Source organism: Rhinoderma darwinii, chromosome 4 (genome assembly GCF_050947455.1).
Source record: "Rhinoderma darwinii isolate aRhiDar2 chromosome 4, aRhiDar2.hap1, whole genome shotgun sequence".
Taxonomy (NCBI): Eukaryota; Metazoa; Chordata; class Amphibia; order Anura; family Rhinodermatidae; genus Rhinoderma; species Rhinoderma darwinii.
The window spans coordinates 319,907,561-319,922,832 of NC_134690.1; the positions used below are offsets into that span (position 1 = coordinate 319,907,561).

At 44.6% G+C, this 15,272-nt stretch overlaps 1 protein-coding gene across 1 annotated transcript in view; it reads right to left on the bottom strand.

The window, feature by feature from the left end:
• The window catches only part of RMDN2 (regulator of microtubule dynamics 2), a 110,801-nt gene that overhangs the window by 26,587 nt on the left and 68,942 nt on the right, over positions 1-15,272 (bottom strand). Inside the window, exon 7 of the mRNA XM_075862766.1 lies at positions 14,383-14,460. Coding sequence (XP_075718881.1) covers positions 14,383-14,460 — 78 coding nt within the window. The remainder of the gene's footprint in view (positions 1-14,382; positions 14,461-15,272) is intronic.

A 15,272-nucleotide genomic window follows, 5' to 3' on the forward strand; every position in this document is an offset into this window, starting at 1 on the left:
TCCACTGATTTTTATTTTATGCCTGGAGCCCTTCCTGTGCCACATTCGCTCCAATCCAGATATTGCGGATGTAGCCTTGGGAGGTAGGTCCCACAAGGTCGCTGCCTATGCGGATGACCTTCTCTTTTTTATCACCGCCCCCAGGATTTCCTTGCCTAACCTGATGGCGGAGCTGGGTGAATACTCGAAACGGTCCAGTTTCAAGATCAACTACTCGAAGTCAGAGGCGCTTAACATATCGTTGCCGCAGACTCTTGTGGCAGATCTGTCGGAGTCATTCTCCTTTAAATGGGCTAGGGATTCGCTTAAGTATCTGGGGGTCAGGCTTCCGAGTGCCCTGTCTCGCCTTTATGCGGTGAACTTCCCTTCACTCCTTCAACGGGTAAAGAGCGATCTGGACTCTTGGACGTCGGGCACCTTTACATGGTTTGGTAGATGTGCCATATTTAAAATTAACATTTTACCACGGATCCTATACGTTTTTCAGGCGCTGCCGATACATATCCCATGCCCCTTCTTCCAGTCTCTGTTGTCCATGCTTCAGAAGTTCATTTGGGCGGGGAGACCGGGCGCGTATTGCCAGATCCATGCTCTTTCGTGCGAAGTGTGAGGGTGGTGTTGGCCTTCCGGATTTTGTGTCCTATCATCAGGCCTCCCACTTGGCACGAATTTTGGATTGGTTCAGACACACTGAGATTAAAGAATGGGTGTCCATGGAACAGGTCTTCATGGAAGTTCCTTTGCAGGCCTTACCATGGTTAGGCAATCAGGTCCCTCTGGCGGCAAGGACACATCCGACGATTGGGCCCACTCTGGCGATTGCGGCACGGATCTTTCCTCGGAAAGAGATCTCTCCCTCTCCGTCCCCGATGTTCCCGGTCCTGGGCAATCCTGCATTTCCACCGGGACGGGAAGGAGGTCCCTTCCAGCACTGGTTGAAGGCAGGTAAAAGACGTGCGGCCCATTTTCTACAGGATGAGGTGTGGATGAGTAGCACTCAGTTGGAGTCCATGTCGGACCCGGTCTATTTTTCTTTTTGACAGGTTACCCAATTGAGACACTTCCTTGTGTCCTTAGCTGACCCAGCGGCGTATTCGCGAGATAACTCCCCTTTTGAACTCTTATGTACGGGCACAATTCGTCACGCACTGTCTAGACTCTATGCCCTCTTGATCTCTCCCTCCACCCTGTCCACACCATCATACTTGCTTAGCTGGGAACGGGACTTAGGTCTAACATTTACCCCAGAGCATAAGGATCGCATCTTCCACATGACACATAAATCATCTCTGGCTAGTAGATTTCAAGAGGCAGGGTATAAGATTTTGTCTCGTTGGTATAGGGTGCCTTCCAGATTGCATGTGATGTTACTGGCGGTCTCGCCGTTGTGTTGGAGATGTGGAGACCATGTGGGTACTCTCTTACATATTTTTTGGGACTGCCCCATGCTGATGGACTTTTGGTCTGAGGTATGGCGCATTACCTCGAAATTTACGGATTTCCCCCTCCCGAGGTCACCGGGCCTCTTCCTGCTCCACTTGTGCCTTTATCTGCTTACCGACGGTCAGTGGTGCGCCATCTAGTGAATGCAGCCAGGGCTTGTGTTCCCGCGTTGTGGAGACAATCCTGTCCCCCGACTGTGGGCATGTGGTTTGGTAAAATTCAGGAGATCATGAGAATGGAGGACCTCACGGCATCAATGAAGGGATCCCATGCTGCCTTCCTCAAAACGTGGTGTGAATGGATTCGCTTTCAATCCTCAGAGGATTACAAGATCGTCATGGCTTCTTGAGCTTACCCAGTGGTCCCATGGGTCAGGTCAGTTCTTTCCCCCTTCTCTTTTTCTTCTGTCTTCTCCCCCCCTTTCGTTGCACTGCAACGCTTTACTGCTCTTCCTTACGGGTATATATGCATGGCTGCGGGTTCAGGGTGCATACCAGAGCTTCTCTAATTTCAATGTTCTCTGCATTTTGTGATATTTTTCTCTGTGATTATGGTGCCTATGTATTCTCAGTTGTTGGCCTGTGAGCCGATGTTGGTGCAGCCTTGCTTTACACCATAACACAATGTTCTTACGAAAACGGAAAATAAAATAATTTAAAAAAAAAATAAAAAAAAAAAAAAGGTTTTTACTGCTTTTTAACAAAAATAACTTGGTTTACACAATATAGTGAACAGACTCAAATTCTTGAAAAATACAACACAGAACGCAACGACAATTTCCATATATCGGAAGCAGGCCCAGAGTAGAACATTATAAACAGTAATAAGTGCTCTTAACGTGGTCCATAAGAATATAATTATGCATCACGAAGTGATAGATATCGGAGAGAATTAGAGAGGAGGAAAGGGAGAGAAAAAAAAAAAGAGGGGGGTAAAGTATGCATGTTAATAAGGACATCTGAGATTAGGTCTGGCCAACCATGAGGCAGCCATAGTGGCTGAGTGTTACGTCTATGGCCGCGGCCCGTTGTTCCAAGCTGGCAGGTCACGCGGGTGCCCGGAAGACCCGAGACCTAATTGCCCGTCAGTTCTGGTGGCCCACGCTGCCCAAAGATACCATGGACTTTGTCTCCTCATGTACGTATGCGCAGCAAATAAAGTTGCCCACTCCAGACCAGCTGGTCTGCTTCAGCCGCTGCCTGTGGCCGATGACCCCTGGCGGCATGTTGCGATGAACTTTGTCACGGATCTGCCTCACTCTGCTGGATCCAGTGTAATCTGGGTGGTGGTGGATCGATTTTCCAAAATGGCTCATTTTGTTCCCCTGACTGGCCTGCCTTCTGCTGCTCGACTGGCCGACCACTTCGTTCAACACATCTTCCGTCTGCACGGCTTGCCCCTGCATATTGTCTCGGATCGAGGGGTCCAGTTCACTTTGAAGTTCTGGAGAGCACTCTGCGGCCTCCTCGATGTAAAGTTGGACTTCTCTGCCTATCATCCCCAGTCCAATGGCCAAGTCGAGAGGGTTAACCAGATTATGGAGAACTACCTGCGGCACTTTATCGCCAGGCGGCATGATGACTGGGTGCAGCTGCTCCCGTGGGCGGAGTTCTCCTATAATAACCATACTAGTGAGTCCACCACCTCCATTCCATTCTTCATCGTGTACGGCCAACATCCTCGAATAACTCTTCCTGTCTATACCCTGTCCCAGGTGCCTGCAGCGGACTACCTTCAGGGACTTTCTGCAGATATGGCAACAGACCCAATCTTCTATTCTGCTAGCGGTGGACTGCATGAAGAGAAAGACAGACACTAGAAGACGAGAGCCTCCTCAGTTTCTTCCAGGTACGAAGGTCTGACTGTCTTCCAGGAATATCCGGCTGAAGGTGCCGTCTTGCAAATTTGTTTCCAGGTTCCCCGGACCCTTCGAGATTCTGCTACAAATTAACGCTGTGTCTTACAAGCTCCGGCTGTCTCCTACCCTCAAGATCCCTAACTCCTTCCATGTCTCCCTGCTGAAGCCCGTGGTCCTGAACCGCTATTCCAGGACTCCTAGTTCCACAGTGGATCCTGGCGGCTCGTCAGGGACTTTTAAATTAAGGGAGATCCTGGCCACCAAGAAAGTGGGAGGAGGACGTTTTATTTGGTGGATTGGAGGGGATTTGGTCCAGAAAAGAATGTCTTGGGAGCCAGAGGAGAACATCGATGCTCCTGTCCTCGTGAAGAAGTTTCTCTCCCGCTCTGGTCCCAAGAGGAGGGGGCGTAAGAGGGGGGATACTGTTACGTCTATGGCCGCGGCCCGTCATTCTGACTTACACTCCGACGGCCGCGGCCATGGACACGTTCTCTGCGGCGTCTCCCACAGGGCGCGCGTGCACGGCCTTAAAGGGCCAGTGCGGGCACAATTGCAGGAAGTCTGCAATCAGTCCAGAATGCTGCTGGACTATGAAAATGGCTCTGCCCTCTTGATCATTGCCTGAGCTTTGTTGTGTACCTAAAGTTTGTCTTGCAAATGGTCTTCTAGTGTTTTCCAGTTCCCAGTGTTACCCGTTCCCTCTGCCTGTACCTTGTATCCCGTGCTACCGTGCCGTCTAGAGTTGAAGTCGAGCGGAGTCTTCCGCTGCATCTACTGTGTCACACCCTGCCGGGTGTCCGTCTACTGCCGGAGCCTTATCTTCAGCCTGAATCGTCGCTACTGTCTACATTGCCTCAGGTACCCTTTCTGGACTATAGACTTTGTACTGTACCGGTTTGGCCAGCTGCTATCCCGCTACACGTTACGGCCCAGTGGGTCCACACCCCACGCCATGACACTGAGTAGTGGCACTGTAGCCAATAAAACCTCTAGAAAAGTCTTAGACAGTAAAGGAATGTTTCTTCAAGTATTTCATATGAATAATCTTGTTAAACCTTTTGAGAGATAGTTGGCATTGTTGAGGATTTCCAAAGGGCTGGCACACATGCCTTGGCAGCGTTTAAAAGAGGTCTCAAAAGGGAGCATTTCTATTTCCACAGAGGGATGTCGCTGCGATGGAGGAGGAAAAGCCCTGTGTAGTTTAGTAGAGACCAGCCAGTGACTTGTGAGGTTATAGAACAAACTACTGCCAGGATGGATCAGAAGACATGCAAATTATATTTTTTAATGCCTCTATTTTGGGTTAAATATAATGCAGAGGCGTAGCCCCCTGCACCCGGGGGAAAGGTTCAGATTGGCACACCCCCAAAAAAAACTTCTTTCCCGACATGTTTGCTTTCTTTACCAATCAATGAGGTGTATTTTTTTTGTCACATTTGTTTTAATGTAATTCGAGCATACAACCATTTGTACATTTTACAAGCAATATAGTGATAAGGTAGTTAACAGAACAAAAAATGAAAAGAAAATAAATAAAAGAGGTCACACACAGTCCCCTGTAGATAGCTCCACACATAGCCCCGTCTTGTAGAAAGCGCCACACATAGCCCCCTCTTGTAGAAGGCGCCACACACAGCCCCCCTTGTAGATGGCGCCACAGACAGCCCCCACTTGTAGATGGCGCCACGCACAGCCCCCACTTGTAGATGGCGCCACACACACAGCCCCCACTTGTAGATGGCACCACACACAGCCCCCCCTTGTAGATGGCGCCACACAGCCCCCCCTTGTAGATGGCGCCACACACAGCCCCCACTTGTAGATGGCGCCACACACAGCCCCCACTTGTAGATGGCGCCACACACAGCCCCCACATGTAGATGGCGCCACACACAGCCCCCAACTGTAGATGGCGCCACACACAGCCCCCACTTGTAGGTGGCGCCACACACAGCCCCCACTTGTAGGTGGCGCCACACACAGCCCCCACTTGTAGGTGGCGCCACACACAGCCCCCACTTGTAGGTGGCGCCACACACAGCCCTCCTTGTAGATATTGAACACAGTCTTCCCTTGTAGCTGGTGCCACAGCCCCCCCTTGCAGATGGTGCCACACAACCTCCCCTTGCAGATGGTGCCACACAACCTCCCCCTGCAGAAGGTGCCACACAGCCCCTCCCTGCTGAAGGTGCCACACAGCCCCTCCCTTGCAGATGGTGCCACACAGCCCCTCCCTTGCAGATGGTGCCACATAGCTCTCCCTTGCAGATGGTGCCACATAGCTCTCCCTTGCAGATGGTGCCACATAGCCCTCCCTTGCAGATGGTGCCACAAAGCCCTCCCTTGCAGATGGTGCCACAAAGCCCTCACTTGCAGATGGTGCCACATAGCCCCGCCCTTGTAGATGATGCCACACAGCCCCCCGCCCTTGTAGAAATAAAAAAAATAATAATACTTACCTAGCCACGTTTCCTGATCCGAGGCCAATGCGTAGGCCGGCGTGATCCAGTGATGTCATCGCGCGGGCCTGTGCAGGGACTGCGTCCCATCGTCTTATAGGCTGCAGGCCTAATATGACCTGTAGCCTAGTGATGGCGCCACCCCCTTCCCTACATCGTAGTTGCGCCCCGTCTGCGCCCCCCCCCCTAGCTACGCCACTGCATATAATGTATTGGATAACTTTTACAAAAAATTTTTGGTGGGTGGGAATGGAAAAAAAAAAAAACACAGCAATTCTTCCATAGGTTTTTTTGGTTTTGTTTTTACGGCGTTCACTGTGAAAAATTATTAACATGATCATTTTATAATGCGGGTCATTATGATTGCAGCTATACCAATAAAGTGTCGTTTTTTCCCCATAATAAAGTATTTTATGGTGGAGGATTTTATTTTTATTTATTTTTTCTCTCTTTAACCCCTTAATCACAAGGCCATTTTGCGCGTTAATGACCAAGGATTATTTTTTGTTTTTTCACAGTCGCATTCCAAGAGTCGTAACTTTTTTTTTATTCCGTCGACCTAGCCGTATAAGGGCTTGTTTTTTGCGGGACGAGTTGTATTTTATAATTGTACCATTTTTAGATGCTTATAATATATCGATTAACTTTTATTAACTTTATTTTAGGAGAGAATTGAAAATAAGCAGCTATTCCAGAATTGATTTTCACGTTATAAATTTACGCCGTTTACTATGCAGCGTAAATAACATGTTAACTTTATTCAAGGGGTCGGCACGATTACGGGGATATCAAATATGTAAAGGTTTTATAGGTTTTCCTACGTTTGCACAATAAAAAGCCTTTTCGAAAAAAATTACCTGTTTTTGCATCACCGCATTCCAAGAGACGTAATTTTTTTATTTTTCCGTCAATGTGGCGGTATGTGGGCTTGATTTTTGCGCGCCAATGTGTAGTTTTCATTAGTACTATTTTGGGGTACATAGGACTTATAGATTAGCTTTTATTAAATTTTTATGGGGGGGAATGGGAGAAAAGAGAAGTTTGCTGTTGTTTTTTTGGGGACGTCGTTCATCCGGCGGTTTAATGTGTTCATTTTATCGCTCAAGTTGTTACGATTGCGGGGATACCATATACAGTGAAGGAAATAAGTATTTGATCCCTTGCTGATTTTGTACGTTTGCCCACTGACAAAGACATAATGCTAGGTTAATTTTACCAGTGAGAGATAGATTATATAAAAAAAAAACAGAAAATCACATAGTCAAAATTATATATATTTATTTGCATTGTGCACAGAGAAATAAGTATTTGATCCCTTTGGCAAACCAGACTTAATACTTGGTGGCAAAACCCTTGTTGGCAAGCACAGCAGTCAGACGTTTTTTGTAGTTGATGATGAGGTTTGCACACGTTAGATGGAATTTTGGCCCACTCCTCTTTGCAGATCATCTGTAAATCATTAAGATTTTGAGGCTGTCGCTTGGCAACTCGGATCTTCAGCTCCCTCCATAAGTTTTCAATGGGATTAAGGTCTGGAGACTGGCTAGGCCACTCCATGACCTTAATGTGCTTCTTTTTGAGCTACTCCTTTGTTGCCTTGGCTGTATGTTTTGGGTCATTGTCATGCTGGGAGACCCAGCCACGAGCCATTTTTAATCTCCCGGTGGAGGGAAGGAGGTTGTCACTGAGGATTTGACGGTACATGGCTCCATCCATTCTCCAATTGATGCGGTGAAGTAGTCCTGTGGCCTTAGCAGAGAAACACCCCCAAAACATAATGTTTCCACCTCCATGCTTGACAGTGGGGACGGTGTTCTTTGGGTCATAGGCAGCATTTCTCTTCCTCCAAACACGGCGAGTTGAGTTAATGCCAAAGAGCTCAATTTTAGTCTCATCTGACCACAGCACCTTCTCCCAATCACTCTCAGAATCATCCAGATGTTCATTTGCAAACTTCAGACGGGCCTGTACATGTGCCTTCTTGAGCAGGGGGACCTTGCGGGCACTGCAGGATTTTAATCCATTACGGCGTAATGTGTTACCAATGGTTTTCTTGGTGACTGTGGTCCCAGCTGCCTTGAGATCATTAACAAGATCCCCCCGTGTAGTTTTCGGCTGAGCTCTCACCTTCCTCAGGATCAAGGACACCCCACGAGGTGAGATTTTGCATGGAGCCCCAGATCGATGTTGATTGACAGTCATTTTGTATGTCTTCCATTTTCTTACTATTGCACCAACAGTTGTCTCCTTCTCACCCAGCGTCTTACTTATGGTTTTGTAGCCCATTCCAGCCTTGTGCAGGTCTATGATCTTGTCCCTGACATCCTTAGAAAGCTCTTTGGTCTTGCCCATGTTGTAGAGGTTAGAGTCAGACTGATTAATTGAGTCTGTGGACAGGAGTCTTTTTATACAGGTGACCATTTAAGACAGCTGTCTTTAATGCAGGCACCAAGTTGATTTGGAGCGTGTAACTGGTCTGGAGGAGGCTGAACTCTTAAAGGACCAGTGTCACAAAAAAAAAAAAAAGTTTTACATCAATTTGACTTTGGTGTGTTATTAAACATTTTTTAATTTATTTGTGTGTTTGTGTTTTACTTTTTTTTATTTTTTCACTTTTTCTTCCCTATGGGGGCTGCCATTTTTTTTCCTTTTCTGTATGTGTCGATTAACGACACATACAGACATGGAATACGGCAGCTACAGTCCCATAGTGATTGCGAACGGGGCCCGTTCCATCCACTATGCTGTACGCAGTCTGTGTGGGAACGGCGCATGCGCCGCTCCCACACAGTCCATTTTCCTGTGGACCGGAAGTCGCGGCCGGACAGTAAGATTACTACTTCCGGTCACGGCTTCCGGACTTGTGCACTTGGAGCGGCGGTAGCAGAAGGACCGGAGGGAGCGGCGGCGGCAGGAGCAGGTAAGTTATTTATATGTATGTTCGTGTTTTAGTGTGTGTTTACTACTGTATGTTAACCTACTACACTGTGTGTTAGCTCAAAAAATGGCAACACACAGTGTAGGAGGTTTGACCGTTCAATCCCCTCGTTTCTCCCGGCACTAGCCAGGATAAAGGAGGGGGGGTTCTGAGAGCTCACTAGAGCGAGTGAGTTCTCTCAAATTTTGCAGCATAAAGCAATGTGGTTGCTTTACCACAAGCAATGCTGCAATTTTGGGAATTGCTCCATCTAGTGACCAGCGCTGTGAAATATTATAAATTAGAATCTAATTTATAATATTTCCTGACTCGTGAAAAAAATAAAAAAATTAGAACAATGTCTAATCACCTATACACTAACTGTTTAACGAAAAGAAAATGGTTGGTAGGGGATCAAATACTTATTTCTCTGTACACAATGCAAATAAATATATATAATTTTGACTATGTGATGTTCTGGTTTTGTTTTTATATAATCTCTCTCTCACTGGTAAAATTAACCTAGCCTAAATCTAGACTGTTCATGACATTGACAGTGGGCAAACTTACAAAATCAGCAAGGGATCAAATACTTATTTCCTTCACTGTAGCTGTGGCTCTCACATACTGACTAGACAAGAATCAACAAGCCGAGTGTCCATACACTTAAATCGGCTGTAGTAAAAATTGTTTCTAAAGAGTAAGAGTGTATTCAGACATTGTGGTTGAGGGGTGATTAAAACTGCATCGAAAAAACACACGTCAGAAAAGTATTTTTTTATACTTTGGAGTGTTTTTAGTCAGTTTTTATCACGTTTTGAGATGTTTTTTTAAACCGGTTGCGGTAAGAATGCAGGCGGTTTTCGGATGTGATTTTAACCGCACTTTAACCGCAATGTCTGAACATACCTGAAAGGTGCTTTTACATGGCCAGATTTCCTGGCCGGTAAGCGAGTGCAGATAGACGATCCAGCACATCGATTGACGCTCTTTAACTTCATTTACATGGAACAACGATTGTAATGTACACTGCCGTTCAAAAGTTTGGGGTCACCCAGACAATTTTGTGTTTTCCATGAAAACTCACACTTATATTTATCAAATGAGTTGCAAAATGACTAGAAAATATAGTCAAGACATTGACAAGGTTAGAAATAATGATTTTTATTTGAAATAATAATTTTCTCCTTCAAACTTTGCTTTCGTCAAAGAATGCTCCATTTGCAGCAATTACAGCATTGCAGACCTTTGGCATTCTAGCTGTTAAGTTGCTGAGGTAATCGTTAGAAATTTTACCCCATGCTTCCAGAAGGCCCTCCCACAAGTTGGATTGGCTTGATGTGCACTTCTTGCGTACCATATGGTCAAGCTGCTCCCACAACAGCTCTATGGGGTTGAGATCTGGTGACTGCGCTGGCCACTCCATTACAGATAGAATACCAGCTGCCTGCTTCTTCCCTAAATTGTTCTTGCATAATTTGGAGGTGTGCTTTGGGTCATTGTCCTGTTGTAGGATAAAATTGGCTCCAATCAAGCGCTGTCCACAGGGTATGGCATGGCGTTGCAAAATGGAGTGATAGCCTTCCTTATTCAAAATCCCTTTTACCTTGTACAAATCTCCCACATTACCAGCACCAAAGCAACCCCAGACCATCACATTACCTCCACCATGCTTGACAGATGGTGTCCGGCACTCTTCCAGCATCTTTTCAGTTGTTCTGCGTCTCACAAATGCTCTTCTGTGTGATCCAAACACCTCAAACTTCGATTCGTCTGTCCTTCACACTTTTTTCCAATCTTCCTCTGTCCAATGTCTGTGTGCTTTTGCCCATATTAATCTTTTCCTTTTAATAGCCAGTCTCAGATATGGCTTTTTCTTTGCCACTCTGCCCTGAAGGCCAGCATCCCGGAGTCACCTCTTCACTGTAGACGTGGACACTGGCGTTTTGCGGGTACTATTTAATGAAGCTACCAGTTGAGGACCTGTAAGGCATCTATTTCTCAAACTAGAAACTCTAATGTACTTGTCTTGTTGCTCAGTTGTGCAGCGGGGCCTCCCACTTCTCTTTCTACTCTGGTTAGAGCCTGTGTGTGCTGTCCTCTGAAGGGAGTAGTACACACCGTTGTAGGAAATCTTCAGTTTCTTGGCAATTTCTTGCATAGAATAGCCTTCATTTCTAAGAACAAGAATAGACTGTCGAGTTTCACATGAAAGCTCTCTTTTTCTAGCCATTTTGAGAGTTTAATCGAACCCACAAATGTAATGCTCCAGATTCTCAACTAGCTCAAAGGAAGGTCTGTTTTATAGCTCCTCTAAACAGCAAAACTGTTTACAGTGGTGCTAACATAATTGCACAAGGGTTTTCAAGTGTTTTCTAATCATCCATTAACCTTCTAACACAGTTAGCAAACACAATGTACCATTAGAACACTGGAGTGATGGTTGCTGGAAATGGGCCTCTATACACCTATGTAGATATTGCATTAAAAACCAGACGTTTGCAGCTAGAATAGTCATTTAGCACATTAACAATGTATAGAGTGTATTTCTGATTAATTTAATGTTCTCTTCATTGAAAAAAACTGTGCTTTTCTTTTAAAAATAAGGAAATTTCTAAGTGACCCTAAACTTTTGAACGGTAGTGTATGTGGGCAAACTATCGTTAATACCCCTCTCCCCAAAACTTAGGAAGGTCTCCTATGGCTTTCTTCGCAAAAGAAAGTTATGCCAGAATTAGAAATATTACAGCAACCATGCGAGTCCATCAGGCTATGTCACAGTAGCCATAGGCTCTCGTAATCCAGCCTGGGTCTGAGATGGGCTGCAGGTACAACACAGGAACTGTGCAGTCAGTTCTGTTGAATATAATAGACTTTATTCAGATATGATCTCATTCAGACTCGTGATTTGATAACATTTTTTCATATGTATTTTTAAGCCCAAACTAGTAGTGGATCCAGAACACCGAAAAAGATATAAAAGAAACATGTATACTTATTATTTTTCTTCCCATTCTGATTCTGGCTTAAAAAAATGGATGCAATTAAAATGTGTTGGTTAAATAAGGGCCCTACTGTGAAGAGTTTAAGTATAATGGGGAAATCAGAACAAGTGAAAGTAGAGTAGCAATTATCAATATGCTCTCATTTTCTGGAGGCCATTTTGAAAATACAAGTAGCAACCTGATTGGTTGCTATAGGCAACTACTCCCATTTTCCTTTGCACCAATTCTTATTAATCTCTCCTGATATATTACATGTGTGCAACCCATTACCTGCTATGTCATTCAAGTTTTCTTGAACTCCACTGTATAATCTATGTAATCTGGTGCATCCCTAGTGAAAATATTTCTTTGATGTGGCTTTTACTCATTACTTCCTCACTGGTTCTTTGTTGACCAACCACAAAACAAGGTACTTTAAAAATACTGAATTACATAAGTCTTAAGACTTTAACAGAAATATAATAATTAGATCATTGGTTTACAATTGGGCTCTTGAACTCACTGTAAGAATGTGAAGAACAAGATCCGCTTCACTATGCAGAGATATTTAACAGCACAACAGTAAAAAAAAAGTTTAGAGCAATGACTGTTTTAGCAGGATGAATCACAGGCAAGACGAAAATTCATTAAGTTGAAGTACCGTACGTGTGACTCAACTATCTAGTAGGTGTCAGGGCGTGAGACAGACAGATCTATTTCCTCTTGACATAAAACGCAGGCATTTATTTTTAGCATCATGCTCGTGCATTTTCCAGCCTACCATGGGGACTATATTAATTGCAGCATGTCGACTTATTACAAAAACGTTATTTACAACCTTATTTCATAATATGGGCACTTTATTAGGACAAGTAACAAATAGAAATAAACAAAAGAAAGCAAAAATTCCCTTATTGCCCGCTTTTAACTAATCCTTTCAGGCCCTTTTATATATGGAGGCAATATCGGGGTACCCCGATGGCGATTCTCTGCTATAAGTCAGGGAAGTACTTCAAATACAGGTTTTCATTTTAGAGTGCTACCGGCGTTCACGCATTACATGAACACCCATTTCCTTTCAAATAAAACCAGCATTTACAGAGCAAAACCCCAGTGATAACCGACAATAGACACCAATGTACCGACCACCCACCCTGCAATAAGCTAGTCACAGGGGGACTTGGCTAATGGAAATGGGTTGTTCAAAGTGGGCAAGCTATTTTAATGGTACATTTAACTTTAGAAACACATATTACTAAATTGTTTAACAGCAATTTTATATTAATTGATATAATGGAATTGGCCATGTGTGTTACAAGAATGCTTCAAAAATAGCATAATACGGCCATTTCACCATGGTTAAAAGAAGTTTCTGCCAGCAAGCAATCATTTGCGAAGTATACCACTTTATTATCTGCTGACAGACCTTGCAGGGGAGATACCCTGATGACATGGCGGCAAGTTTACCTTTAAAAGTATGCCTTAGGACATCATTGATTAAATTAAGCTTCATTCCATTGCTGCAATTGGGTGCAGGGCTATTCCACTAGGAACTAGGAGAATACCCCCATCTCCTTTCATCTCTGGGCCTTAGCTTGATTTTCATGTGTAGTACTGGTAAGGGAATATAGACTACACAAAGCTGATGAGCGCACAGTCAGAGACTTTATACAGTATGCAATCGATAAAGAAATTCAGAAATTTGCAAAGCTCCACCAATATGTCAAAAGAGTTACTGCTGACTCCTATAAACTACAAAACCGAATGAGAGAACTGCACCATAGCTCAAACGAAGAACCCTGGGCGGAAGCAAGGCAAGAAGACTGCACCTTATTCCTCCAACCCTTAAGGTCTCAGCAGAGTGACTTCAACGTCTTCCAAGGAACGTGTCACCAAGAAGCCCACTCAGAACTTCTGGTCTAGCGGGGGCATCTCTGAGGCATAAGGGGTTCACCATCCTGATCAGTAGTAGCTTGCTCGTAACAGATTGCTAATTGCATTAATGGGTGGGGAGTTGGTTTAGATCAGAGTCTAACACGCGGTGCACTGAAGCTCCCGAGACATCTTCAAAACAGCAGAGAGCAGGTCGAAAGGAGCAGCGCCGCACACACCCCCTGTAGAAAATGCAGCAGACACACCCCTGTAGAAAATGCAGCAGACACCCCCCCCCCTCCTGTACATAGAACAGGGCTGGCATCAGCACCCGGAGAACCCTGGCAAGTGTCAGGGACCACAACCCTTCGGGGGGTGGGGCTGTAGTCTACTACACTATTGATTCCGCCAAAAAAACTGAAACCTTACGGAACAGAGACAAACGGAAACCATTAGCAATGGAAGCATTACCATTAAAATCAATGGTAATGCAAATGGGAAGCTATGGTTTCCGTTCATGGGTTCCTCCCACGGAAGCATCTGACGGAACCCATAAACTGAACCCCGGCGCAGATGTGAACCAAGCCTTACATGCACAATATCGTTAAATTAATATAAAGGAACTGCTTTCGAAGTGCCCTAAAATACATCGTGATACATCCAAAGGGGATATACAGCAAAATAATTTAATAGTAATCCAAAATATTCTTGGAGATATATGCCATTTTATTTGTACTGTATAGAGCTCAGGTTTACAAACTTGTACATTGGTCAGTAGAGTTGGAGAGTGAGAAACGTACATGTTGTATTATTACTTGTTAAGGTAGTGATGGAATATAGACTACTTACAGCGTAGCACCATCTGCCTAAAAGGTAGTATTGAAGAGGGTCTTCTGGGTGGAGTTCTATGGCTTTGTCCAAATGCTCCTGAAATATGAACACCATTCATATCTTCTTTATTTCATTGATAAAGTTAGCAAGTTATTACCATGTTTTACCAAACATACTCAGAATGTCTAAAGACTATTGCTCTAAAAACATAACATTGAATAATCAACTCCACTGTATTACCAATAGCTCGATATAGCAGCACTGTTTTCACAATTTAGATTACATTTACAGATATTGTCCTGACTTGTAAGGGTAAAATGGGTTCGATTTAGCAAAGTTGCAGCTGTAAAGCTGTGTAAGGGGGTCCAGAAAAGTGCCGCAGGTGACTTGCATCATATTTATACAGCAGTCAACAATTTTTTCAAAGCTGCAAGTAACACCTATGGCCTAATACTTTACATTGTGGTGTGGCACAAATACAGCACAAGCACTGCTACATATTCATACATTTTTCGCTATTAGTGGCCTGAGCTAAGCGTGCATGTTAAAGGTCCTTTCACACAAGCCAATGATTGGATGAACGAGCGTTCGCACAAATGCTGGTTCCCGATCATTGCCCGATCTTTTTTGCGGCCATAAAAATGGTTGCTAGCCAGAAACACATCTGCCCCATGTGCTGTCGGCAATATGCAAGTGTATGGGGACAAACGATGTGGGCTATGGATACAAATGCTTTTTTACAATTTTCAACTTTGGCTTTACCTAGATGGACTTTCTTGGAGACAAATAAAAATGGCTTTATTTTCTTTAGATAGAAATTAAAAAAAAGGGCCAGTTAGTAATATAGTCTTACCTCCCCGGCCCTCCTCCCGTTGTTAAGCCCTCTTACTGCCAAGGACGAAATATGT